The sequence below is a fragment of the Balaenoptera ricei genome, chromosome 18 (assembly GCF_028023285.1).
Source record: "Balaenoptera ricei isolate mBalRic1 chromosome 18, mBalRic1.hap2, whole genome shotgun sequence".
Classification (NCBI taxonomy): domain Eukaryota; kingdom Metazoa; phylum Chordata; class Mammalia; order Artiodactyla; family Balaenopteridae; genus Balaenoptera; species Balaenoptera ricei.
Window position 1 is genome coordinate 21,009,670 of NC_082656.1, and position 25,172 is coordinate 21,034,841.

Sequence of the window (25,172 nt, forward strand, 5' to 3'; positions counted from 1 at the left end):
CACACCCCACAAGCCACATGAACAGCTGGAATTTTAATGAAACACCTAAAACATATGAAGTACAGGACTAGGTCCTGGGGAGGAGGCATCGTGGGGGAAGGTATTCAGAAATAAGTAAGTTCCTCTGGGTCCACAATCTAGTGGGCAAGACGGAATACAAACAACTTAATATTTTTAATTCTAACGCAGATAACTGTTTACCATTGCACTCATGCGAGACCTCAGATTTTTGTGCATACCACATTTTTCATCACGAAAATAGACCAGAGAACAGGTGCAGCTTCCAGTTCTACTCATCCAGCTGAGAGCATCTTCAAAAAGGAAAAGCAGGAATTGTGTGTTGAAGAGAGAGAGAAGGAGGACTAGGGGACAATATTTACTCATTATCTGTCAGGCCAAGGGCACAGGCCCCTCATCCTGACGTCTCCATGGAACAGGCTGACCCTGGGGATTGGGGTTTGCCTGAAGCTGTGGGACTGTCGTGCCTGGTATTCCTTGAAGCAAAGAGTATTTTCACCTGGGGCCACAATCCTTTTGTTTTAACTGCCTCTGTCTCTTACAGGTAAAGAGGCTCTTTCAGGGCGTGGTATCTCTGAGTATGCCACTAACAAACCCCAGGCTACCTATCACAGCAGAAGCAAATAGTAAAATGGCAGGACTCTTCTTCCTTCCAAATGGGAGACGTGCAACAACCCAAAAGCCAGTCTCTGACACCCCTAAAAGAAAGCAAAAGAGAGCAAGGTTTATTAAAATTTAAGAAACTAATCCCCAGAGGTCGGGGACCCTCTCTTAGCATAGTGCTTTCACTTGGGCTTTTACGCCAAAGAAGTATCACATCGTGATAGTAGATTTTCAATAAGTACATATGTATTTATTATAATAAAATACATACGTATTTCATTATGGTAAATATACATAACACTATTTTAAACATTTTTTAAGAATATAATTCAGTGGCATTTAGTACATTTGCAGTAATGTGCAACCATCACCGTTATCCATATCCAGAACTTTCTCAGCATCCTAAACAGATACTCTGTATGCATGAAACAACTCCCCATTTTCCCTCCTCCAGGACCTGGTACCCTCTCTTCTATTTTCTGCCTCCATGAATTTGCCGATTCTAGCTTCCTCATGTAAATGGAATCATACAGATTTGGGGTTTTGCGGGTTAAAAAAAAAGTGGGTATCTCTCAGACAGACAGACAGGAAGAAAAGAAATGGAGACAAGCCAAATGCAGCTTCCCTTGGCTCTTCCACTCCCTGGCGCGTGTCCTGGCTTCCCTCCCACACAGGATGGTCCCTCCTTCCCTGCACGTCTGCATGGTGACCATACCATTAGGCGCCTTCTTTTTTTTAAATTTATTTATTTATTTATTTATTTTTGGCTGTGTTGGGTCTTCGTTTCTGTGCGAGGGCTTTCTCTAGTTGTGGCAAGCGGGGGCCACTCTTCATCGCGGTGCGCGGGCCTCTCACTATCGCGGCCTCTCTTGTTGCGGAGCACAGGCTCCAGACGCGCAGGCTCAGTAGTTGTGGCTCACGGGCCCAGCTGCTCCGCGGCATGTGGGATCTTCCCAGACCAGGGCTCGAACCCGTGTCCCCTGCATTGGCAGGCAGATTCTCAACCACTGCGCCACCAGGGAAGCCCTAGGCGCCTTCTTGAAGCTCCTTCTGCCGTTCATCTCAGCTCAGTTCCTTCCTGTTCTGCACAGAAGCTGATTTCCCCTTTGCTGGCTCTGTCAGCTGAGCTCAAAAGCAGGGTCGCATCTCTGCTCCTGGCACAAATAACTTTTTGTGCAGCCTGGCTGGGTTTGGACGGGCAGCTGCCAGGCTTGTAGTCTCCTACAAGGCCGTCCCGGTCACAAAGGAGCTTTGTGTGTGACCAGCGGGTGCTGGGCGGGAGCCCCGCTGGCTGAAGCGCTAAGTTCTTCCTGGTACTTGCTCTCACTGCCCTTGAGACCTGGGGCCTGGAGGGCACTGTGACCTGGCAGATGACCTTCCCCATGAAAAAATAAAACTTGCCTCTGCTTCTCCCGCATGGTTCTTGGTTTGTAATTATCTGTGACTTTTTCAGGACTGACCAATCAATAAGGCAGTCTTGGAAAGCCTATCCCTCAGCATTTAGTGACTGGAAGATTCTACTTCCAGATCCCTGAGGGGTCAGGACAGATTTCCAGTGAGTATTCCTAATTTGAAAAATCTGTCCTCGAATTTTCTTAATTCTAGAGATACTCCTCCAGAATGTGGGCTTCCTTTATCTGTGATTAGATGTGGAATGTGTACATTCAAGTTTATAGGATGCCCCACACGACAGTGCATAGGCCAGGCTATTTACCTCTTTACCTGTTAGTAAAGCTGATTTCAAAGTGGCTTCAGAGGGAACTGACCAAACCTTACCGTCTTGGTCCAAAATCTCCTAGTCTCCCTACAAGAATGCTTTTCTTGCCTGAGACTCTCCAGTCTAGCACCTACTCAGTTTTTGTTGTTGTTGTTGTTTTTTGTTTGTTTGTTTTTGACTAGTAGACTCTCTGATTTACTTTGCATGACATTTGCCTTTGTTTTAAGATTCTTTCTCTCAGCTTCCTCCTGATTCCTCCTTTAAATATTCCTTAAAAAGCCTCTGGGTTGGCCCCTTCTGTGTCATTTCACTCTTCCTCTGTGTCTTGCTAGTGGCACGGTGGCAATTGGACATAGGGTTTTGTGTTAGATACATCTGCTTTCAAAGCCTGACTGTGCTACTCCCTGGCTGTGGACCTTGGGCAAGTAACTTAACCTCTCTAAGCCACAGATCTCTCCTCTGTGAAATGGGAATAAATGGTTTGTTATTCTCGGGGATGTTGATACGACTGCTGAAAATAATCAGGAAAAGTACCTGCCACGTAGCAGAGACTCGGCAAACGTTAGCACACATCCCATGCCCTTTTCTTTCTTGATCTAGTTTAGTGTAAGCCCTTCCCAGTCGGCCTTCAGCAGACTTGAATTCCTGAGACAGAACCCCAAATGTCCAGAGCTCTTTCAGGTCTAAGCCAGTCTGGGCTCCACACCGGCTGTCCTCAGGGAAGCGGGTGATTGACACCTAGCGTTCACCCGGCCTGTGATCCTGGCTCTCACTTAGGTCTCCATCTGAAGAAGCAGCGTCTACGCGCCGCCGCCCCTTAACTAACTCCACGCCAGGCTGCGCCAAGGAGGTATGTTTCAGAGAGACCCCCGGCAAATAAAGCCAAAAATACCTCTGACATGGTTCCACAACCTGGAAGTGACAAAGGACAAAGCCAAGGAACCAAAAGGATTGCGGTGCGGGTTTGGTTTTACCGAGCAGAAAGGCCAGGACTGGCTCTCACCTGCGTGTTGTTACCGGGGCAGGTAACTGGGAGAGTCTTTCCCCTAGAGCCGTTAGTTAGGGCGCTGCTGGAGCGCGCTGAAGCTCCCTAGGGGCCGGGGGACGTCGTGCACTCAGCCGTACTGTCAGGGCTTAGGTTTCTATTTGTGAAAACTTTCCGTATTGGTTGGCTTGGCTGCTTCTCGCCAGCCTCCACCGCGATCTGCGTGCTCTGCGCGGCACAGCTGTGACGGGTTTCCAAACCCTCGCTGCAAGCGGACAAGGACGATTAGGTGGGACGAACGCTGGCGGTGGCGTCCTCGGAGTGGGCTTCCGCGGGGAGCAGCCCGCTGAGGTCAGAAAGACGCGGCTCGCGCTCCGGGTAAGTTGCAGGTCCCCGCTGGGCCCATTGATTGCAGTGCAGACTTGAATCCAAATTACTAAGGAAGATCATCATTTCAGGCAATTGCACTGACGCTAAAGACCAATGCTTTGAGCTTTGGGGTTGGACATTTAAGTCCGCCAGGTGTGTGATTATCTCGTTGCGACCCCGGAAAGCGCGGTTCCATCTGGGCCCCCAGCGAGGGGTAGGGTGGGATTTCCGGAGGGAACCGAGGGAGAAGGGAGCACAGCTGCTCCGGCGGTCCCCAGCCCGCATCACCCAGGGCCCGGTGTCGGGGGGAGCGCAGGGGGCCCGAGTGGCTTCCAGCTCGCCTCTTTGGCGTCTCCCCGCGGGCAGCAGGCCGGGGAGTGGCGCTTCGCTTCCCTGGGGAGCTTCTCGGATCGCTGCCGGAGCCCCGGATTTTTTGGTTGGCGCGGGGAGATGGGGGTGGCGGCGTCAGGGCGCCGCTTCCCCCCTCCTCGCTCCCTCTCTCGGCCGCTGGGGGGCGCAGTGACCGCGCCACGCGGCTCGGAGCCGCGCCAGAGAGGAGACGCCGCGCGGCGCCCACATGGTTTTCCGCCGCTTGGTTGAGCCCGGCGGCGCCGGGGACGCGAGAGCTGCGGGAGGCGGGGGGAGAGGGGGAGGCAGCTGGAGGGGGGCGGGGAGGGACGCCAGATAGGCGAGCGCAGAGCGGAGACTCAGGGGACCCCAAGGTAGGTCAGGGCAGTGCCGAGTCCCGCCCGCCCCCGGGAGAAGGTAGGAGGGGGCATCTGGGTAAGGGTGGCGGATTTTTGTGGAGTTGCCTTGCAGGGGGTGAGGGTGGGGACCACCCTGTGCTCGGCTTGGGGCCGGAGGGGCGCAGGAGCCGGATCACCAGGCACTTTTGCGCAGGGCGACTCTCAGTAAGCGCGAATCCTGCGCCCTGCGTGGTCCCGGACGCTGGGCTCCGGACTCGGTGGCTTCTCCCGGTTCCACAAAAAGCGCCCACCCGGCAGGCGAAGGCCCCCCGCCTAACACGCCCAAACCTGGTGGCAAGCAACTTTTGGCTGCTTTAACTGAACTAGGTTAGAGCGCGAAAGCGCCGCGCAAGGTTTCGTCCGGGCGCCAGGTGTGACATCCACCTGCTGAGATTGCAGCGGGGAAAGCGGATGCTGCGTGTCACCCTCACCCCGCCTGCCCGTGGCCGCGCGGGAGGTTTGCTACCGACCTACTGCGAAATTGATACTGCCGGCTTGGAGGAGGTAGAGGACCTTCAGAAGAGGGGTCCTTTAGCCTTAATGGGCACGAAGACTCAAAGGAAAGGGGATATTCGAGAGCTGCCCTGTGTTATGCCAGTGCAATTTGGAAGGATCTTTAAACTGAAGATGTGCAGGCAAAGTGCAAAGGACTGAGGGTGGGCAGACTTGGGTTTCTTGGACCCTGTCCTGAGGCCGAAAAGCAGTGAGGTCTCAGCAAGTCAGGAAACCTCGATGAACTTCAGTTTGCTTGTGTGAGAAGCGTGGGGATGGTTCCTGCCCCACCTCACCGGGTGGTTTGGAAGAGAATTGGAGGCAGGGTGGTATTTTGAAAAGTATAAAGTGTGGTTTGTACAAATTAAGCATTGCTGCCCACGCCTTTTTCCTGGCCACCAACGGAACCTTGCTCATAGCCGAGTTAAGGCAGGAACTTCGCGGCAGTGCGGGCGTTTTCCTGGTTACCTGTCAGAGGGGCGAGATGTGTGTTTCTCAATCTCTTGTTGCAGTTCCTCTTCACGGCACAGCCATCGTGAAACTGCCCAGCACAGTGTGACATCAGGGGACAGGAACTTTGCCTTGTTCATCAGCTTCTTTAGGGCGGGTACAAAGCGGGGGAGGTGCTCGGAGAGTGCACGAAAGTTGAAAGTCTTTGTTGGAGCGGCTGGGGGGTTAGATTTGATTGGACATGTTCTTCGGGAGGTCAGGTTTAGCTCTGAAAGCATTGCTGGCTTTCTGAAGTTGGAGTTCTTGTTTTCTGACGCGGGGAAAATTCTGTCAGAGCCAAGGATAGACATCCAAGAATAAGCATTTTAATTCGAATGCCTTTAGAGGAAGCTAAGTAAAGAGCTCCGGAAATGTTTCCCACACAAATCATAACACATAATAGCAAGGACAAGTTAGGATAGTTTCTCATTACTAAATTTAGATTCATATATCTAATACTGAAAGGAGAGATTCGCATAGTTGGTTGTGTTACTGTTAAAATTTAAGCAGTCCATTTGAGATAAGCATGTCCAGCCTTCCAGAGGCTATAAACGTGAGCAATACTAGAGCCTGTATGTCATATTGTATCTTTTCATGATACCAAACAAGACCTCTGACTGGCTTTTCCATTTTAACTGAAAGGAGTTGAAAGATGACTCATTTAAGAGATTGGGAAATAAAACTAGATTGTCTAATACAGAACTGTAAATCTTTATCAAATAACACAAAGGGTGATAATAAAGCTAACTTTTATAGACTATTGTGTGCCAGACTCCAATATGCATGTTACAATCCATTTAGTTCTTACAAAAGTCTGTAAAGAAACTGAAGCACAGAGACGTTGAGTGCCTTGCCCAAGGTCACACAGCTAGTAGTGAGGAATTTCTCTCAGATTGGCATAACAACTACATTTGATTGGTACTCTTGTGTTTGTTTCTTAACTTCTGCGCTGGGTTTTCTCCCACACATACAGGCAGTCAGGAGTGAGACTAAGGGCTCTGGAGCAGGGATCCAGGACCCTGAGCTTGCTGCCAAGTTGCTGTGTGGTCTTTACTTCCTTTTTCTGAGCCTCGGTTTTCTCATCCACAAAATAGTGATAATAATCCCAAATTGAGTGAACGCTTTATTTCTCATCTGAACATGGAGTGTGAACTGTGAAAGAAATAATTCTCAGCATGTAAAGGGAAGTTTCAGAGTCAAAGTGTTTTTGTCATCAGTTAACAGTAGGCTGGCAGGTGGCAAATGAGTAAAAGCTGGAGGAGACTACACACAGTGTGATTTACCCAACAATTATGTTTGAAAATTGTTTTAAAGAATTCTTTAGTTCTGTTCTTGGATCCTTAGCATTACATTTATTAAAAGAGATAAATGCAAATTAGACCTCAAAGTTTTTCTGGCAAGTAACATTGAATAACACTCACAGCCAGCGCATGCTTTTCTCTGGTTGAGTTCAGGTGATGAAAATTGGAGGGTGGAGGGTTTTTTTTGTTTGTTTGTTTTTTAATCCTTACATTCTACATCCTTTTATTCCAACAAGCTATAGTGGGTCAGAGAACAACCGAGTCCTGAAAATATATGTAAGTTACTTCCCTATCCTCTCTTTCTTTGTTTGGATATTGTTCTTAGAAGACAGCTTTTGGGACAGCCAGTTTAAATCTGGTAGGTGAGGGAACTTGAACTTCTGTATATGCTTATATTAAGGCTATTTTATACAATACGGTTCAGTTGTCAAATCATTTGAACTGTCCTGTGACCTATGTAAAATCTTTTTTGGGGGGGGGGGTGTTCTCACTCTTAATTTAGACTGTGGTCTTGATGGAGATTTGGGCTGAGGGAGGGAACCGTGTCAGTGTTACTGATGTGGCCAAGGTCACAGCAGCCAGTCCGCGCTTGGTGAATTTTGATGATCTGGAGTGATGTTTGGATCTGTGCTATTTAAAGGTCTTCCCTTCACCCCTGTGCTGTTGTAGGTAAGAATGTGGACTTGGCGCGAGACTGCCTGGGCGGGAAACTGGCTCCACTGACTAACTGTGCCTCAGTTTCTCATCTGTAAAATAAAGACAGTGTTGTCATATCTACCTCATAGGTTGTTAGGAGGATCAGGTGTGTGTGTGTGTGTGTGTGTGTGTGTAGAAAGCTTAGAACAGTGTCAGGCACATAGTAAATGCCATCTAAGTGTTAGTAATGAACCGATGATGATGAATGCTCTCAGAGGATGAGTGCTATGGAAAAAGAAACAGGACAGGTACTTCCCTGGTGGTCCAGTGGTTAAGACTCCACGCTTCCACTGCAGGGAGCACGGGTTCAATCCCTGGTCAGGGAACTAAGATCCCACATGCTGTGCAGTGTGGCAAAAAAAAAAAAGGCAGTAAATGGGGATAGTGTATACTTGTAGGGATGCAGTTTTTAACAGGGTGATAGGGAAATTCTCAACCCAAAGGTAAATTTGAGTAAGACGGGGGTTAGAAGGGTGTAGGGGTGTGGAGGGGTATAGCGGTGTAGGGTTGCAGAGGTATAGAGGTGTAGGGGTACAGAGGTAGATAAGGAGGTCAGAGAGGTAACTTAGGGACACACGGACAGATATAGCACATGTTGAAGGTCTTTCTTTAACTTGGGAATTTTCTTATGGAAAATTTCAACCATTAAGTAGAGAGAACGGTCCATGTGCCCTTCTCCCACCTTCAACAATGATCAACGTGGCCAATTGTGTTTCATCCATATCCCCCCACTGGCACTGTTTTATTTTAAAGCAAATTCAAGAAATTCTATCAATTATTTCTAAATCCTTCTGTATATATGTCTAAAAGATAGGCACTTAACCAAACATGACCATGATACTTAATCTCTTTGACTTTGTTTTCCCATCTCTAAATTGGGACCAGCAGAACCTCCCCTGCAGTGCTTGTGTAAAGATAAGGGTGGACGCTTGGAGCCCTCAGTGTAGACAATCAGTGCCCCATTATTCAGCCATCATGCCGATGGTATTGTCCTTACTCTCCCTTGGTTTTTTTTTTTTTTTTCTACATAGTTCAGTCATGGCATTTTCACTTCTACTTACTCTCTCCCTTCTCCATGCCTACTTTAGGCACATTTATTCCGTACTCCCTGTATCTACTCTCTTTTTCCCCTTTTAGCTTTCAGTGCTTTTGTTCTCAGCCTGACTTACAGCTTGTGCTCCTTTGATCCCTGTGGCCCACGAAATACCAGTGCTCTGTAGTCTTTCCAGACCTTTTTGAAGGGAGATGGGTACTTGGCCCATTTCATTTTTTCAATAGCATTATTGAGATTGAGATAGAATTGACGTAACATAGAATTCACCCAATTAAAGTGTACAATCCAGTGGTTTTAGTGTCTTCACAGGAATGTGCCAGAATTCCCACAGCTGGTTTGAGAACATTTAGAACCTCAAAAAGATACCTTTTACCTGTTACCCCCTATCTTCCCATCCCCCAAAGCAACTGCTAATCTACTTTCTGTCCTATGGATTTGCCTATTCTGGACATTTCATTCATTCATAAATAAACAAATACATAAGAAATATTTTTGTCACTGGCTTCTTTCACTTAGTAGGGTGTTTTCAGGGCTCATTCATGTTGTAGCATGCATTAGTACTTCCCTTCTTATTATGGCTGAATAATATTACATTATATGGCTGTAGTGTACTTTGTTTATCCATTTTTCAATCGATGAACATTTGGGTTGTTTCCACGTTTTAGCTATTATGAATAATACTGCCATTAACATTCATGTAGGTAAAGAAACATCAAATCACTGTTTTGTAACAGGAACTAACATAGTGTTGTAGGTCAATTATACTTCAAAAACAAACAAATTTATAGAGAAAGAGATCAGACTTGTGGTTGTCAGTGATGAGATTGGAGGGGGAGGGGAGGGGGATTGGATGAAGACAGTCAAAAGGTACAAACTTCCAGCTATAACACAAATAAGTGCTAGCAATGTAATGTACAACATGATTAATATAATTAACACTTCTGTATGTTATATATGAAAATTGTAAATTCTAAGAGTTCTCATCAGAAGAAAAAAAGTTTTTTCTATTTCTTTAATTTTGTACCTATGTGAGAGGATGGAAGTTCACTAAACATACTGTGAAAATTGCTTCACAGTGTATGTAAATCAAATCATTATGCTGTAAACCTTAAACTTATACAGGGCTGTATGTCAATTACATCTCAATTTTTAAAATTCATGTATAAGTTTTTGTGGTAACATATACTTTCGTTTCTCTTGGGTATATAGCCAGGAGTGGAATTGCTTGTTCAAATGGTAACTGGATGTTGAACCATCTGAGGAACTGTCAGACCGTTTTCTATCAATAATATGGCTCCCCGTTTTATTTTGCCCAAATATGGGAATCTAGCTATCTTTCAAGTGCAGGTGCCCACCCTTACTTTGGGTAAATTTTGGTATTAATATTTTCTAAGTCTTATTTAGTTATCTAATTATATTCATGTATAAGTCTTTTTTGTTATTGATGTTTTTTGTTGTTTCTTTTTTAAAAATTATATTTTGGCTGCATTGGGTCTTCGCTGCTATGCGCGGGCTTTCTCTAGTTGCGGCGAGAGGGGGCTACTCTTCGTTGCAGTGCGTGGGCTTCTCACTGCGGTGGCTTCTCTTGTTGCAGAGCACGGGCTCTAGGTGCGCAGGCTTCAGTAGTTGTGGCGCGCGGGCTTCAGTAGTTGTGGTGCACGGGCTCAGTAGTTGTGGCTTGTGGGCTCTAGAGCACAGGCTCAGTAGTTGTGGTGCATGGGCTTAGTTGCTCCATGGCACATGAGATCTTCCTGCACCAGGGCTTGTACGTGTGTCCCCTGCATTGGCAGGCGGATTCTTAACCACTGTGCCACCAGCAAAGTCCCTGTTATTGATTTTTGAATTAAGCATTACTTGAGCAGTGATCCCCAAAGTGGAAGTTATGTACCTCTAGGGTACAAGATGATTCATTGGAAAACAAGAACAAAATGCTATGTTCTTGCATCTTTTCAATGATGCTTTATAATTATACAATGCATTAGAATATCTGTGTATATGTAAGGTTTATAAGTAAATAGTCCTATATTGGAGATGTAAATGCAAAGATTTTTTTTTTTTACAAGTAGGAAGTCATATAAAATTCTGGGGACAACTGTTCTAAAGGCATGGGATCAAATATATGTAGCTGTGTGGTTATTAATCTCATGCTTTGTGACAATTCTGATGGGGAAATTCTTAAAATTACTTTGCTAAAGAAATTGAAAATATCCTGCTAATTTCAGCCCAAATGGAACATGTAAATACCAGTGGAAGGAACTTTGGATCAGGTGTTGGACTTTTATTTTTATTCTACTTCTGCTGATTACTAATGGTGAGACTTTGGGCAAGTCCCCTAAAGGTCTGCATTTCAGTTCCCAAATTGGCCTAATAACACCCGAAATATCATAAATTTTCATTGTGCAGAACGAGAGTGGTAAGTGTGACATATGCAGTGAACACAGAAAGTTAGTCATTTGTGCATCTTGTGCAACCCTGCAGTTTTCTTAGGCAAATACCTGGGTTTCCTTGACCTTTTTCCTGGCTAGGTCTTCCCCTTCCCACCCCACCCTGCTTTCTGTCCTTCCTCTGTGTTCTTCTGACAACAGACCTTCAAAATGAAGGGTCATTGCCAAAGGTTGAGTTGGACGGAGAGGAGTCGTGGGGTGCCACCAGCCACCATTGCGGTATGGCACTCTTTCCTTCCTGGTGCTTTTCGTATGAGAACACAGCATTCAGCACATGTGCAGTGAAGGTGCAGCTGTCTCAGAACTGCAGTTTACTCTGATTCCTGGCCACTGTCATAGAAGCTATGGAGTTGCATTATTGGGCATCTTAAAGGTTTCTGTGTGATCTGTGATCGCTTGAGTCTGTAGACATCCTTGGGGGGACATTAGCCTTTGCTTAAAGTCAAAGCATGAAGGGAAGTAGATACAGAAAGATGGGAAGAGGTTCTGGGGTCTGTGTTAACCAAAGAGCTCACATGCTGTGGTTAAAGATCATTTCATTCTCTGCTTGCTTTTGTCTCTTACCTGGCATGCTCAGTAAGACACCATAAAACTGAGAGAAATGAATTTGACCTTTCACCCTCAACTCTTGTTTGTGATTTCTCTTCTCTAACACCCTTTATTCTAAGGAAATGGTTGGTAGATATTTTAGGTCGTGATCTCCAGTTTCTTCTACAGGGTGACATCTGTTCTTGGCTTCCTTTCTTGGGCAACGGAAATAACTAATATAACCATGCTTAGGTACTGTTGGTTAGTTTGTTCATTCTTTTATTCATATACTCAATATATTTATTGAGTACCTATGATATGCCCCTGTTCTAGATACTAGGGACAGATCAGTGAAGAAAATTAAAAGTTTTTAAAATGCCCTTAAAGATTTTACATTCTAGTGGGTGTTAGTCACTGAGGTTAAATGAAATGAGGATTAGTGCTGAGGAGTAAGGAGAGAAAAATCGTTGCGAAGGGGGAGAGGAACTACGGGGGAGGGGCAGTTGCCATTATTTATAGGGTGACCAGGGAGGCCTCACGGAGAAGGTAACATTTAAGATGAGTCTTTGATGCTCCCAGTTATGTATTCAGGTACTAGTGCTGAGGCAGAGGAAATCCTAAATCCTAAACCTGACATGCTTGCTCCTAGCCCTGGAGTATCTTTAAGATTGTTAGGGGTATTAGGAGCTAAAGCCGTCTCGCTACCATCAAAATGCTGGCTGCTTATGGTCTGCAAGACTTTTGTCTTGCAGGTCTCTATAGAGGTTCACGGTGAGTCACCCGCCCCTCTTGCAAAGGTTACATCTTTGCAGCGGACACTGTATCTCAGCAGTGGCCCTAGTAATGCAGTCATTCTCAATGGGACCAATGACTCCAGTGCTCAGGGACCTTCCAGAATGACTTGGGGTGTTGCGGGTCGAGTCCTGGAGTCTTTCCTTTGTCTAGGGCCTTTGCTGCTGCACATGTGTTAACTAGTAATCTGGCCTGTGTTTACCTTCAGTAGGAAAATCTCAATAGAAATGACAGTAAGCTTTGCAACTGGCTTTCTCTTCCTTTAAAGTGTGTTTGGAAATTGATTTTATCTTTGCAACTAAGCATCTCTGATTCAAGGGAGCTCATTTGTGACAGTGGGAAGGACTTTGAGAAGATGCCAGGCATTCCTTAGACCCATGTTACCTGCTGCCAGTCAGTGCCTGAAATTTATGAATGTGTTTAGTCCCTGTCTCCCCTCCACCAGAATGTAAGCTACTGGAGGGCAGGAAACTTACTTTAGTCACCACTGTTACCCCAGTGCTACCAGAACAAAAACACTGCCAGTCATGTAGTAGACGCTCAATAAATATTGGTTTAATTGAATAACAGACTACAAGCAATGTGGCAATAAGCAACACAACCAGCAACCATATCTTGGTATCTCCTGAATTATCTGTTGCCCCAAAGGTCAAGAAATGGAGATGATCTGTCATCACCAGGGTCTGGACTTTATTTCCAATCATTGCTCTCTCCTCTGTGTCAGTCTGCATGTCAGAGAAACTCATGCTCCTTAATGAGTGTCCAACCTGGCTTGTCATCCTTTCTCTGCCACTACCCAGCTGTGACCTTAGATATGGCTTTGAATTTCTGTGGGCCTATTCCAGCTCTAAAATGTTCTTATTCTATAACCTGGCAAAGCCAGCAGCTGCTGGCTATTTGTGTGAAGCAAGAACACCTTTCTAGAAAGAAGTAGAACAAGCACCTGCTTCTGAAAATTACTTTTTATAAGGAAGTCTGTTTTTGCCCAGTGCAGTTGATTCCATATCTGGGAGGCTCATAAATAACGTCACTCTCTTTGAATTATTAACTTTAAACTGTTTATAAAAACACAGGTATCACTACTGCTTACCATTTGTTTGAGGTTATGTGTTTTTCATATGATTTCATATCTGTAATCATCTCTCACACACAAAACCAGATACGATGTGCAGAAAATTGAGAATAAAACATGACTGACATAGCTTCATTCTCTTGGAAATAGTGAGATTATCATGGGCTATGGACTCAGAACTAAAATTGGCACTAGTGAAAGAAAAGATCTAGTAAAAGAAAGTCAATCAAAAGCAACATGAATGAAGATGTTCGTTGCTGTATATTTTATAATTGTGAAAAACTGAAAAGTTTCATCAGTAGGAGTCTGGCTAAGAACTTATGGTACATTTGTACCATAAAAAGTGGTAAAATAGTTAAGGTAAAGAATATACACCCTCAACGGGACTTCCCTGGTGGTGCAGTGGTTAAGAATCCACCTGCCAATGCAGGGGACACGGGTTCGAGTCCTGGTCAGGGAAGATCCCACATGCCACGGAGCAACTAAGCCCATGCGCCACAATTACTGAGCCTGAGCTCTAGAGCCCGTGAGCCACAACTACTGAGCCCGTGTGCTGCAACTACTGAAGCCTGCGTGCCTAGAGCCCATGCTCAGCAACAAGAGGAGCTACCTCCCGCACACCGCAACAAAGAGTAGCCTCCGCTTGCTGCAAATAGAGAAAGCCCTGACGCAGCAACGAAGACCCAACACAGCCATAAATAAATAAATAAATAAATAAGTAAATAAATAAATATTAAAAAAAAAAGAATATTTACCTCAAGACATGTTGCTGAGAGAAAAAGAAGGTATGTTTAGAGTATGTTTACTATGATCTCATGTGTATATAAAAAAGAAAATAAGACATATCTTCTGATCTGACATATGTATGTTAATTCACAGAAAAAGGTCTGGATGGAATAAAATGGTTGACGGTGTTATTTCTGGGAAAGAAGTAGGATTGGTGGGGGCTTGGTGCAGTGACACTGCTTCACTTTTTACTCCAGGCTTCTGTGTTTTTGGCATTTTATAAAACCATAGTCATGAGTGGGTTTTTTGGTAATTATAACACTTGAAATTACTGGAGAGGAAAAGATGTGTGACAAAGAGAAATTGGGGCACAAAGTGAGATTTGAGGTCGGGAGAAGGAAGATGAAACACTTCAGGTAGTGAGTGCTGGCCGTTATCACCAAATCCTGTGATATTTTGTGACTGGTGATTTGGAGCTTGTGCCGTGTTCTCAGGATGATAGATATATATATATATAGATGTCCTACATCACTCCAGAAACTATGATCTACAATGGAGGACCCACAAATCAAGAAAACCCAGTTTCCACATTACCTTCTTTTGGTCTATTTGCAAGCATTGGGTGAGAAAAATTTTGTATCTTTAGGAAACATTGATTCATTTCCATCCCTGGATGAGTAAGTCTGCTACCATAATAGAGCAGTTGTATCGACCACAGAAGTCTTTCCTCTACCCGTGACTTTATTTCCACTTTGTTGGATTTATTCACTCAGTCTGTAACTTTCACTGAGCCCCCATCTGCCACTCTTGGACAAGGGCCCTGCTCTCCTGGAGCTTCTAGTCAGGGGGGTAGACAGAGATGACCGTATCAGGAAGTGAGAACTACTGTGATGAAAATTAAGCGAAGTGATGTGAGAAGGCGTAACCAGGGAACTACGTTAAGAGAGGTAGTTAGGAAAGACTTCTTTGAGGAAGTCATTCATAAACCCAGGCACGCATAACACAGGAAGGAGCCAGATGTGTGATCATTTGAGGGAAGAGTGGTCCAAGCAGAGAGATTACGACGGGGCACAGAGAGGGGGCAAGAGCGTGTGGGACCCAAGAGTTTGCTGCGTGGTTGGGACTTCCGGAGGTTGGACAGGCGAGAGAGGTCTGCAGGACAGGATCATGTCATGCCTGGAGGACAAGGTAAGGATTTTGGATTTTATTCCAGATTTGATGGGAAGCTATGGGGGCGGGGGTCGATTAGGGGAATGATTTAGGTTTATAAAAGATGTCTCTGAATAACTTGATTATAAATAGGTTGAGAGTGGAAGCACGGAGACCATTAGGAAGATGGCAGGAGGTCCAGTGGGAGAAGATGCTGACTTACACTAGGGTGGTAGCTGTAGATATAAGCTTGCTGGTAGGTTAAAGATGGAGAGCCTGGGAAGGTAGGGTCAGTACTGACTCCTACATATGGGGCTTCAGCAACTAGGGGGTTGCTGAGATGGGGAAGACCAGGCAGGAGCAGATTTGGGGGGGAAAAATCAGTGTCTATTTTGGATATATCAGGTTGTGATGCCCTCTGGACAAACGTCAAATAAGCAGTAAGATACGCTAGCCCAGAGTTAGGGGAGGTCAGGAATAGAGATCCATGTGGGAGCCGCCTATATATAATGATGGTGTTTAAAGCCCTGGAACTTTATGAGGACCAAAGTCTCAGGCTCACTGCAGTGTGCCCATGGATTTCACCCTTCCTTTAGGGTCAGTGCCCAAGCAGACACCTCCATCTCTAAACCTTCCCCCTGCCAACCTTGCTTTGGCTGTTGAAGGCTGTTTGGAGCTTTACAACGTGAAGGACAGTGGGAGAACGTTAGGAAGACACATGTGCTGGGCCTGTAATTAGTGATGAGAGCGCGTTCCATTTGTGTGGCTCTCAACATTGTAATCACTACCTAATTTACTACAGCTACAAACGGAGCTGAAAAGTGAGCAGACCATTTTAAAGACAGAGTCTAGGTTTGTAGTGTGGTCTTTAGATATTGTAAGCTAATCATAAATTCGTATTGCTGTTATAATCTGAGTAAGTATTACAAACTCATGTAAAGTTATACAGAAGAAAGTTTTCAGTGCTATTGGTTGTTCTCAGTTTCACATGCCACTTGCCTACTTTGTTGAAATACAAACACAAACTAAATAAAAATAAGAAACTATGAAAATGTGTCTTTACTTCCAGATGGCATTCCCATTTTGAGTTTATTTAATTTTATTGGAATACTGCATGTATGTATTACATTTTTACCTGTTTTTTTATCAGCAGTATCCTTATACGACTTTATCCTGGTATAAAAATAATATTTTTATGCTTTGAAATCCCTTTCCTATCCCAATGTCATATCCCTTACATTTGCTTCTAGTTTTACGGCCGATTCATTTATTAATTTTTTCCTTTTAAATCCAAGCGGAATTTACTGTGTTGTATAGGGCGAAGTACAAACTTTATTTCTTGTTTCTTTGCTTCCTTAAAAGAATTTGGAGTTAAAAATATGATCGAGCCCTTGTTTATCGTGAATGATTCTTGCTCATTGCAGATAAGCTCCCCAGCCCTCTAGCTGACCAGGTGGTGAGTTCAAGGTCCTAATCCAACAGCACAAGGGAATTCACACCAGCCCTGAGCCTCGAAGATGGTGTCACAGTCTGCGGGCCGGCAGGACTCTCCTGTGGACCCCTGGGAAGGAATCAGCAATGACCCTGATGACACTGATGGCTCGCCCGGCCTCCTGGACACGGACCACCCCTCTTGCGCATCAAACATCAGGTTTACGAGGCACAGAGCTGCCTGGATTAACCCCCAGTGTGTGCAGCAACAGGTGCAGGACTCGCCCCCCCAGGTGCCAGCAGTGGGGAGCAGAGAGAGCCATACTGCTCGGGACGCTGCCTCTCCCTTGGGCCCTTCACCGTTACCTCTTGGGGACTCCGTGGCGGAGACGTCATTGTCGAAGGGCACTGTGGACTCCATGGGCACCTCCCCTGCCCGGGGCTCAGCTGAAAAAGGCAGTGCCTCCTCTCTTACCTCAAAGGAAGAACGGGCAGTGCTCCCAGGACGCTGTCCTTGGACGGCTCTGTTCACAAGCTCCAAGATTGATTTGGCTGCTCGCCCGTGTCGTGAGGCTGACAATGCTTTTTTCAAGCCTTCCCAGCTGACAGCTTCCACTGATGCAGGTAACTCTGGTGGGGACTGCCCTCCTTCCTGTCTGTTCTCACACCAGCTCTGCCCGGGGCTGAGGCCAGGTGTTCCTTGCGAGGGAAAAGCTCCTGGGTTTCCACTTTGCCCACGATCCAGGGCAAGGGCTCAGTTCATGCTGTCTTTGGCCCAGCGCAATGGGTCACGATGGGCAGAGTCAAGAATTCCCCTTCTCCTTAGACTGCAGGGAAATGTCATCTTAGCTCAACTTAGTTGATAATCAGTGTCACCTGCCATCTTGGAGCAGGTGTGTGCCCTGCAGGAGAGCACCAGAAGGGCTCTGCATTCAGTGTGGTGATGGAAGGTGTTCCAGACAGAGTGGACTCCAGTTCACACCAGTGCTGAGGTAGGAGAGGAACTCGCCTCCCCTGTTAGATTTACCTGGACAGAGTGTGGCTAGAAAAAAAAGTAAGACTTAAAAACAGTAACCACAATTCCTCCAAACTGGACAAAACCTTTTTCTGTTAAAACCAGGGCTATGAGGTCACACACATATTCCTAAAATACTGAAATTCCTAAAATCAGATAATCTATACCAAACGCCACTCAAGAGTCAATAAATTAGCAATTCTTGTTAGAATTGGTGGCACGCTTAGTTTATTTTTAAATATTCATTATGCTATATTCACACTTTGCATTAACGTGTATTTCTGTTGGAATCCTAGTTCAAATAGTCAATGAAGTTTTTTCTTTCAAAACAGTTTTAAAAGCTGCCTGCCTTTGTGTATATGTGTGTGTGTGTGTGTGTGTGTGTGTGTGTGTGTATTTATTTCTTACTAGCAGGAACCAGTCCTCCCCCTTTCCTAAAATACGGGGTTTATTTGTTCTATTGAAACTTCTGAAAAGTCAAAGATGGTGACAATCTTTAACATATTATTTTTTTTTTTAACATATTATTAATAGTTTAAGAAGAGCAGATTTTGGACAGTGTTTCAGTGGGCTAACTTTGAGTTAAGAACCAAATTTGAGCAAAATGGCACAGTCTGATTATAGGCCTTTTTTCTCTTTTCACTCACCTGGCTGGATAGTTCTCAGGAAAAGAGTGACTTGTAAATTCACGGGATGAAAAGTGAGAAATTAGTTTCCTACTAGGTTGTCTCAGGGGAGAGTGAGGAGAAAACAGAGAAGATTGAAAGCCCTCTCTCCCACAGGCCACCACCACGACAACTTATAGATTGACGGAAGATGACCTGTAGGGCCTGGTGTACCCCTGCCCCAAATCATTTTTCGTATTCCTCTACAGGAAGTGGTTCTGCAATTTCAAAGTATCCTTTCTCCAAGAAAGAAAACAGGCACCCCAGCCGCTTTGTCCAAAAACAGTGACTCCCAGCAATCTCTCTAAGTACCTTTAAAAACCACTCTGTCTTTTGAGAGTATCTCTTAAACTTGGTAAGGGGATTCATTCCATGGGCTTAAGAAAAAGAAGTCCCGAGTGAGATGGTTCTTTCTTTCTTTGATATGGGGGCAGCAGTGGGGCGAGCTGGCATTTGCCACAAGGCCTGGAATTTTCCTGGATCTGCTGCCTCTCAAACGGCAGCAGCAGGGCTTTCCTTTCTTAGATTATTTGGGAGGAAAAGACACCTGAGCCTGTCAGCATTTCCTGGGGCTGTAAGAAACAATTCCTCTTGTCTGCATAGGATCTACACGTTTACAAAGTGGTTTCACGTTCCTTATCTCCTGCAGTTTCCCAATAAGGTAAGCATCCCAATAATGATAATTATCCCAATTCCAGGGATGAGGAAATTTTACTGCAGAGGCACAGCTGGTGAACGGAGGGCTGGAACTGGAATCCACTGTCTGATTTTTCTCTGTGCTTTTTCCTCTATCCTCAGGGTCCCCAAACTATGACCTGTAGCCAAACCCCGCCAGACTCCTGATTTTACAAATACAGTTGTGTTTGTTTTGTCTATAGCTGCTTTCTCAGGACAGTGGCAGAACTGAGCAGTAATTGCAACGGATGCTGTGTGGCCCTCAGATCCTACAATATTTACTACCTAGTCCTTTTCAGAAAAAGTTTGCCCACCCCAGATGGCTTCTGAAGCAAAGAGGTCCAAAGTTTTCCATGCAACGGTGGAGTTCTTGAGGACGAGGCAGAGGGGTTGGAGGGGTCCTGCTTGCCTCTCTGTTTGCCACCCCGAGAGCTTTAAAGCCTTCAAAACATCTGTAGCATTTTGTTCTGATTCACCAGGTTGGGACAACAGCGCTTATGGCTCTCACACAAATGTTTTGCCGTACATGCTGCAATAAGATGTCCCATGACAGGCCTCATTTTTGTCTTGGTCGTGTTCATTGCCAGTAATGGAGTGGCTTAATAAGGTTGCAGAATGGATGAGTCAGCCGAATATATCCTCTGCAGCTTCTTCTTGTTTTTGACTGGAGGAAGAACGTTTTAGAGAAGCAGTGCTGACCTTTTTCAGATAGATTTTGTTTCTGTAAACAGGAAGTTTTAAGTCAAATGCAGTGAGTTGGAGGAATGATCCCACAGTTCTTAAGGCCCTGCTTCTAGACTGTTCCTTCTCACCCTCCATCTCCTGTAGGTAGATTCCATGATCCTCTTCTCTTTCTACCCTCTTTCCTCATTGGTCTCCTCCATTCCCATGGCTCTCTGGGAATCCTTCTCTGAGGATTCCTCCCAAGTTACTCCGGAGGCTTCTTGCAGAAATGATGACCCTCTGCCATCCGCAGGGTCTACCGTCAGAAGGGTCTTTCTTCTTCTGTCGTCCTAATTTATTCTAGAATTGTGCTGATTTTTATTTTTTATATTTATTTATTTTATTTTTTATTTTATTTCTTTATTTGGCTGCGTCGGGTCTTAGTTGCGGCATGCAGGATCTTTCCTTGCGGTGCACAGGCTCTTTGTTGCACCGTGAGGGCTTCTCTCTAGTTGTGGCGTGTGGGTTTTCTCTCTCTAGTTGTGGCACGTGGCGCACGGGCTCCAGAGCGTGTGGGCTCCGTAGTTTGTGGCATACGGGCTCTCTCGTTGAAGCGCGCGAGGTCAGTAGTTGTGGTACTCGGGCTTAGTTGCCCCGCGGCATGTGGGATCTTAGTTCCCTGACCAGGGATCGAACCTGCGTCCCCTGCATTGCAAGGTGGATTCTTTACCACTGGACCACCAGGGAAGACCCTGTGCTGCTTTTTAAAACAGCATTTACAAGCCACTCCCTAGAATTGTTCTTAGATAATCTTTGAACTTCTTTTTCTCTATTTTTAATAACTTGCTGTATTAGCAGGTGCTATTCAAGTCGGCGGAAGAACCGTTTCTTCAAATTCCTTCTCACCAGAGGCATTCGTGCTCCCTGTGGATGTAGAAAAGGTGAACATAGCTTATTTTTTCTTTTTAAAACCACCAAGAGTGTTAATCCCTTAGAATGTGCTGTTCTGATTTCAATCTGGAAACTTCACTGGATGAGGCATGGCAAATAAGTTTCATTTCAGCATTTGATTGGTAGTGTGTGCACTCAGCTGGGAAGTTTTCCATGATTGATGAATGATGTCTCCCACTGAGGCGCCACCAGTCTAGGGTTTCCTATCACAAGAAATTCAACTTGGGTCATCTTTTGGTTGCAGTGGGCTAAATCTTCTGTCTCTGGAAGATGTGGGCTGTACTTGATGTAATGACCTATGATAACGCAGTTAAGTAAACATTTATATGTCTACGCATTAACTCCACTTAAATACAGCTTCTTGATTTTTCAATCTAATACACCCTCAGTGGAAAAAAAAGTTGATTATTCTTGTGAGAATTTTAACTGATCATCTTTTCTTCTGCAGGAAAATGCTCACTTTTACATTGCAGATATGATTATATCAGTCATGGAGAATATGAAGTGTAGTATTCTGAGTCAACAGCACACAGAGACCTGGAGTCCAGGAGAGGCCAGCGGGTTGCTTGGGAACGAGCAGGCAGACTCGGAAGTGACGTTTTATAGCCACATAAAGCAGGAATCTGGCTCTTCCACTTCGTCGGACAGTGGCTCTGAAGGCAAGTGGGGCAAATATGCGAAAGCTTCCGCTGTATTTGCCACGTGCATCCCCTCTGTCAAACCCTCTGTCTAAAGCTTCTGGAGTAACCTGTACAATGCCCACCATTTCTGCCGCTTGGCTTGGAATTGGTCACTGTGCTCCATTCAGTTATGAAATCGATGTGCTTTTTTCTTGGGCGCCATCCTACTTTCTCTCTTCCTCTGTCTTGTCACTCAGCATCCCTCTTCTTACATAGGCTTCCTTCCCCCCTGTAGTCCTCTTTCATTCATTACGATAACAAGGAGCCCATGATGCGCTGGGTGCTGGTGCTTAAGCACAGGTTAAATATACTTAACTTTATCAGTTAAGTATATTTCTGTGCCTGTACTAGGTTGCTATGTAAATTGTATGTTACTGCTGATCGTAATCGAAAGAGTGTGAGAAACACAGAGGTGGGTGACATTGCCCGCATTTAACCCATGAGGAAACCAAGCTGAGAAGTTGATTGTCCCCCAGCTAGAATGGTTTTTCAATGATCACATTTTTCAGTGAGGGTATTTCTTGAGGTAATAGCATGATTTGCAAAATCATTTCCCAATTATTTGGCATTTAGGTAGCTTTCAATATTTTAACACTTTAAAAGGACTGCAGATAGCTCCTTTGTGATCAAAACCTTCCCCTTTCACTTTTTTTTCTCTGTTTAATGACATTCTTAGGATAATTCCCCAAACTGGTATTAGGGATAGAAAAGCATAAACATATTTGTATTAGTTTCCTGGGGCTCCTGTAGCAAAATATGACAAACTGGGTGACGTAAGACAACAGAAATTTATCCTCTCACAGTCGTGGAGGCCAGAGGTCAGCCATGAAGTTGTTGGAAAGGTTGGTTCCTTCCAGAGGCTCTGGTCCACGCCTGTCTCCTGGCTTCTGGCAGTTGCCCGGGATCCTTGATGTTCCTTGATGTGTAGACGCATCCCTCCAGACTCTGCCTCCGTCTTCACAGGATGTTCTTTCTCCGAATATCTGTGTCTGTGTCCAAATCTCCCTCTTTTTATGACACCAGTCGTATTGGATCTAGGGCTCGCCCTGATCCAGTATGACCTCAGCTTAACTTGATTACAATGCAATGACCCTATTTCCAAATCAGGTCACATTCACAGGTTCTGGGTAGACATGATTTTGGGGGACATGTTCAACCCAGTACAATGTTTGTCACCTATACTCTTTGCCTCACTGTGAAAAAGAAAAGTGTTTTTCCCCCTCTTTCATTTTGTAAAACTTTGTATTATGGAAATTTTCAAGCTTACATAAAAGCAGGCAGAATACTCCTATGGACCCCAATAGACTCAGCAGTCTGTTTCACTTAATCATGTGAATATAAGAACAACACAAAAAGAGCTCCCTGTACTTTTTAATTCTTACAGCTGAATTTTAAAATTTTTAAAAAATCAACTAGCCCTTTCATTCCCCAATTTCGATTTAGCTGGGTGTTGCAGGTTGGGCAGTCCTTTTTCTTCTTGTTGGTGAAAACTCCTTCCTTCTTCTTCTAGGTTGTGCTGTGTTACAGGTCAGCCCAGTGGTGGAAACACCTACTCACTGTGATGTGATGAAAGAGGACTGCAGATGTGACTCGGATGAATTTGTTATCGTCGGTAAGATTAGGAAACTCATGATCTGTGACTAGATACCCTCCTCCCCACATACATACTGACACTCATCACACACAGTACCGCATTACGTGGCATTCAGAGAAGCTCCTCCCAAGATCAGACAATGTCCCTGATATAAAAAATAAGATGTCTCGATATTAATCTCTCATCTCATTTGTAGATGTGAATGCAAAAGCAGGTGCTCGTTATGGTCCGATATCTGTTTGGCGCCTCAATTATATTTTGATGAAATTTCACATGGGCATATTTGGAAATCCCATCTTTGGTCATTAGCTGTAGTCTCATAGTAGAAACGCAAAAGAATGTGAAGTATGGAGATGCTGAATAATTGGTCCTTTCTGAGATGCAGGCAGCTATTTCTGTGTTCTCATAAACTTGACTACGATTAAGTGAAACAGATTAAAAGACCTCACTACCCTTTCTTTGATTTTCCCACAGAACTTGGAGATTTCAGCAATGCCACAGAGACCTGTGGATGTTCCTGCAGCTCCTCTAAGAGGTATCATCTGCACACAGGCCCCCGGGCCATCACCTCTGAGGCACTGTGGACCCCAGGCCTCTGACATCTTGGGCCAAATTCAGCCAGTTCCAATAACAAGGATTACTGCTTAGAAATGAAACAATCACTACTAAAGTTCCTACAGCGTTTTTAGAGTGTTTAAAAGACTTTTGTACACATTCTTATTAATCCTCATGGGTGGGATGGGCGGGTTTTCTTATACCCATTTCTTAAACCCATCCATTTTATGGATGCAGAAACTGAGGTTCGGACGAGATGTGCCTCAGGACGCCGTGCTGTTAAATAGCAGAGGTTGGACTTGAACTCAGGTCTTCTGACTCTACATCTGGTGCTCTTTTCACCACCCCTCCCCACCTTGGTACCCTCAACAAATACAAGCTGCCCTGTTGAGCGTGGAGGAATTGAGTCGAGTAAGATAACCGGCGGTGGGCAGTTGACGCACGGTCTGCTGTACGACACCTCCTCTGGTTTTTGGAGAGGGAAGGATAGTTGAAAACCTGAAGCACAAGACCCTTAACACACTTCTCATGAATATAGTGTTCCATTTCTGCATCTCTTACATTTTAGTGTCATTTATGAGCCAAACTTCAATTCGGCTGAGCTAATAGCCAAAGAGTTATACCACCTCTTCAAGAAGTGCTGGATGTCAGAAGTTAATTATCAGCTGGCAGGCTTCCTGAATGCAGCTGGCTCCACAGTAAGTATCAGCAGAAGTTGACCTTGAATCAAAAGTTCCTAAATTCTCATTTTGCCTGCTGTTCACATCAGATGTTTCTGTCTTTCTTTGTTGCTGGGTGCTGATGAATCTGATATTTATTGAGCGCCTGTGATGCACCAGGGCCTGTGCTCAGCAATTCATGTTTTTTTTTTTTTTAAATTAATTAATCAATTAATTATTTATGGCTGTGTTGGGTCTTCGTTTCTGTGCGAGGGCTTTCTCTAGTTGCAGCAAGCGGGGGCCACTCTTCATCACGGTGCACGGGCCTCTCACCGTCGCGGCCTCTCTTGTTGCGGAGCACAGGCTCCAGACGCGCAGGCTCAGTAGTTGTGGCTCACGGGCCTAGTCGCTCCGTGGCATGTGGGATCTTCCCGGACCAGGGCTCGAACCCGTGTCCCCTGCATTGGCAGGCAGATTCTCAACCACTGCGCCACCGGGGAAGCCCAGCAATTCATGTTTTAATCCTCACAAGTCTCCTATTAGGTAGATGCTATTGTTATTTTAATTTTCAAGTGTTAGTTCCAGACCCTCAGTGGGGCTGGTCAGTGGTAGAGCGGCGGGAGTCGAGCCCCAGGCCGCCTCATTTGAAAGCCCAGGCTGGTTCCCTTCCACACTGCCCGCCGAGCAGGCCACCCACCGGGGCAGAGGACTGTGTGGCAGAGGCTAAAGTCGGGGTGGGAGGAAAGCACTCTGGAAGTTCAGGGAAGGCAGTGTTCCGTTTCATCAGGGGAACTTGGGAAGGCTGATAGGCGATCTCAGAAGTCAAGGTAAGCGTCAGGCCCGGCAGGACTGTAGCAGGTAGGGGCACGTGAAGGGCACTCTTGGCAAAGGGCAGCTGGAGCAAAAGTCAGGGAGGTGTGGGGTGTGTTTCCCTTTTTTTTTTTGGCCATGCCACAGGGCATGCGAGATCTTAGTTCCCCGACCAGGGATCAAACCCGTGCCCCCTGCAGTGGAAGCGCAGAGTCTTAACCACTGGACCGACAGGGAAGTCCCTGTGGTGTGTTTCTTTTTTTCTCTTAATATTTTTTAAAATTAATTAATTA

At 45.3% G+C, this 25,172-nt stretch overlaps 1 protein-coding gene across 1 annotated transcript in view; it reads left to right on the forward strand.

Annotated features, from left to right (window-relative positions):
• Positions 1–3,602: 3,602 nt before the first annotated feature.
• The window catches only part of RUBCNL (rubicon like autophagy enhancer), a 35,579-nt gene continuing 14,009 nt past the window's right edge, over positions 3,603–25,172 (forward strand). Inside the window, exons 1-7 of the mRNA XM_059902725.1 lie at positions 3,603–3,701; positions 16,606–17,236; positions 20,489–20,571; positions 21,030–21,240; positions 22,772–22,873; positions 23,330–23,390; positions 23,979–24,108. Of these exons, the coding sequence (XP_059758708.1) occupies positions 16,699–17,236; positions 20,489–20,571; positions 21,030–21,240; positions 22,772–22,873; positions 23,330–23,390; positions 23,979–24,108 (1,125 nt within the window). The 5' untranslated portion in view covers positions 3,603–3,701; positions 16,606–16,698. The remainder of the gene's footprint in view (positions 3,702–16,605; positions 17,237–20,488; positions 20,572–21,029; positions 21,241–22,771; positions 22,874–23,329; positions 23,391–23,978; positions 24,109–25,172) is intronic.